Below are 3,182 nucleotides of genomic sequence, written 5' to 3' on the forward strand. Positions count from 1 at the left end.
GTTCGGACTTTTGATTCAAGTGGCTAGTACATTAATCTTACCAGATTCATTGGACAGTCCGAATAGTTCATAGACGGTTTTGGGTTTTCGCTAATATGTACCACGGATTCCCCCATTTTCTCGCGAGCTAGCATCAGGCATTGTCGAAAAAAATAACAGGACATGGATGTGTGAAGTGTGAACCCTCGCGACGAATCACTAGGGCAGCTAGCCCGGACGTGTATATATACACGCGAACCAACCGCTCAAACCTCATCGATCACAACGACTCTCAAGCAGGGCGAGCTCGTGCTAAACCTCTCTCACACACACTGACACACATATACCAGTCACACCAAGGTACATCCGTCGATCGACCAATCAGGAATCAGTTCAGCAGCAGCAATGTCGACCATGTCGTGCTCCTCTAACCTCTCGCTCGCCGGCACCCGGACTGTGCTGCCTCCGTGCCGGCCGGCGGCGCCACTGCCCTCGCAGCACTTGACCAGCCGTCGACGACGCTCGTCGTCCCGGCTGGTGATCACCTCGGCGCTGTCGACCGACGAAGCAAAAGCACCAGCCAAAGAGAAGCCGGCGTCCGTCATCGGCGACATGGAGCGCGGCACACTGGCCGAGGAGTCCGGGCGGTCGGACGGCCAGCTGACATCTCGGTGGCGGGAGATCCACGGAAGCAACAACTGGGAAGGGCTGCTGGACCCCATCGACACGGTGCTCCGGGGCGAGCTCATCCGGTACGGCGAGTTCGCGCAGGCCTGCTACGACTCCTTCGACTACGACCGCTTCTCCCGCTACTGCGGCACCTGCAAGTACCCACCGAAGAGGTTCTTCGAGGACGTCGGCCTCGCCGGCGTCGGCTACGACGTCACCCGCTACATCTACGCCACCTCCCACGTGCACCTGCCCAACTTTAGCATCGCCAAGCACAACCCCCTGGACGACCGGATGTGGAGCGAGACCGCCACCTTCATCGGCTTCATCGCCGTGTCCTCGGACGAGGAGACGGCGCGTATCGGCCGCCGGGACATCGCCGTCGCGTGGCGCGGCACCGTGACCAAGCTGGAGTGGGTGGAGGACGTGAGCGCGTTCCTGAGGCCCATCGGCCAGTACGGGATACCGTGCGAGGACCCGAGGGTGAAGGTGGAGGCGGGGTTCGCCGACCTGTACACCGGCAAGGACCCGTCGTGCAAGTTCTGCAAGTACTCGGCGCGGGAGCAGGTGCTGGCCGAGGTGCGGAAGCTGGTGGAGCTGTACGCCGGGAAGGGCGAGGAGGTGAGCGTGACGGTCACCGGCCACAGCCTCGGCAGCGCCATGGCCATGCTCAGCGCGTATGACATCGCCGAGACCGGCGCCAACGTGTCTCCGTCGGCCGACGTGAAGGCGCCGGTGTGCGTCTACTCCTTCTCCGGCCCGCGCGTGGGGAACACCTGGTTCGGGGAGCGGTTCGAGCGGGAGCTGGGCATCAAGGCGCTGCGCATCCTCAACGTGCATGACACAGTGCCCAAGGTTCCCGGCATCTTGACGGAGGCGTTCGTCCCCATGCCGCTGCTGCGGTTGGCGGACGCGCTGGGGCTTCCCAGCGTCTACTCCCACATCGGCGTCCTGCTAGCGCTGGACCACGAGGTGTCGCCGTTCCTCAAGCGCACCTTCGACCTCGCGTGCTACCACAACCTGGAGGCGCACCTCCACCTGCTCGACGGATACACCGGCCGCGGCAAGGAGTTCCAGCTCGGCGGGAGAGACCCGGCGCTCGTGAACAAGGCCGCAGACTTCCTCAAGGACGAGCACATGGTGCCGGCCGGCTGGCGGCAGGAGCTCAACAAGGGCATGGTCAGGACGGACGAAGGCAAGTGGACGCTGCCGCACCGCCCCAGGGACGTCGAGGAGCACCCGGATGACACCGACCTCCACCTCGCGCAGCTAGGCCTCGCCGTCGCCGCCGCCGCCACCTGACCGATGCGCCGTAGGAGAATGTTTGACTACGCGTACTTCTCGGGATTTGTATGGCTCAGACATGTTTAGAGCATATCTAGCACCATAATAACAGCTGTTTTACGAGTTTAGATAAAATAAATGGCCAATCCAGACATTGCATCAGACCCATATCAACTTTTTTTCCAGGCCAGCAAGATTCGCGCCATGGAAACCCAAGTTTCCAGGTTGGCGAAGTTGTGCGAGCTTAAACCCCATCTCTTTCTCTGTGTTGACGCGAAGGAACATTCTGCTCCTCCTCTTCCCCCCTCCCCCCACCTCCCACGACCGTCGCCACGCGCCGACGTAGATCCCGGCCACCGCGGGTCGCCCCCTCCAATTCTGCCTGGCAGAAATACTCGGGTCACTTTGTCGCGTCCGTTTCGCCCGCCGGAGTGCCCGCATCCCCAACACATCCGTCGGAATCGGCCGCAGATTCGCTGTTCTCGCGGCGGCGAGGCAGAAATACTCGGGTCACTTTGCCGCATCCGTTTTGCCCACCGGAGCGCCCGCATCCCCAACACATCCACCAGAATCGGCCGCAGATTCGCCGTTCTCGCGGACGCCTCGCCGCCGTCAAAGTATGGAACTCTCCCCAACTCCTAGTAGCCTCGGATTCGCCGCCGCCGAAATCCTAACTTCCTCGTCGTGCGCGCTTACAGATGGACCCGTGTGCGCTATTTTTGTTGGAGGATTCGTCCTCCTCTGATGACTCCGATTTGGAGGAGTTGCTCGACGACGACGTAGAGCAAATGGCGGTGATCCTCGCGGTGACGATGTATCGACTCGTCAATGCCCTACAGATTATAAACTTAGGATTTCGTGGAAAGTAAAGGGCAAGTAGAACTCAAGGGTGGCCAGACGAACAAAGACATCCAACTAGCTAGAGAAAATAAGGTAGCTATGGTTCGCAATGATTCGATCATGGGCGTGATTCTCAATATGTTGTTATGGAGGTTGCGTTTAGCGCGTGTGGCCATTTTTTGGCCCGCAAACACGTTTGGGTGGACTGGATACAGCTATTTGAGATTCAGAGTGTCTAATATGTGATTTGTCCGCAATCTCCAATTAGTGCATGTCCCACCTAGTACGAGTAGTCCTCTACAAAAGACAATAGAATAGGACAAAGGATATATGGACTTGTATAGGAGAAACTTAGTGCAGCGGTTCGTATTGAATTGTTTTCTAGTAGTTTCTTCTACCAATGTTTATTC

General features: G+C 58.9%; 1 protein-coding gene across 1 annotated transcript; it reads left to right on the forward strand.

Moving 5' to 3' along the window:
• Window positions 1-238: 238 nt before the first annotated feature.
• Window positions 239-2,094, forward strand: LOC127345911 (phospholipase A1-Igamma1, chloroplastic). Its single transcript, XM_051372433.2, has one exon. It carries the CDS (start codon window positions 385-387, stop codon window positions 1,948-1,950), a length of 1,566 nt encoding a protein of 521 aa, XP_051228393.1. The 5' UTR covers window positions 239-384; the 3' UTR covers window positions 1,951-2,094.
• The last annotated feature ends 1,088 nt before the right edge of the window (window positions 2,095-3,182 follow it).

This window comes from Lolium perenne, chromosome 3 (genome assembly GCF_019359855.2).
Source record: "Lolium perenne isolate Kyuss_39 chromosome 3, Kyuss_2.0, whole genome shotgun sequence".
Classification (NCBI taxonomy): Eukaryota; Viridiplantae; Streptophyta; class Magnoliopsida; order Poales; family Poaceae; genus Lolium; species Lolium perenne.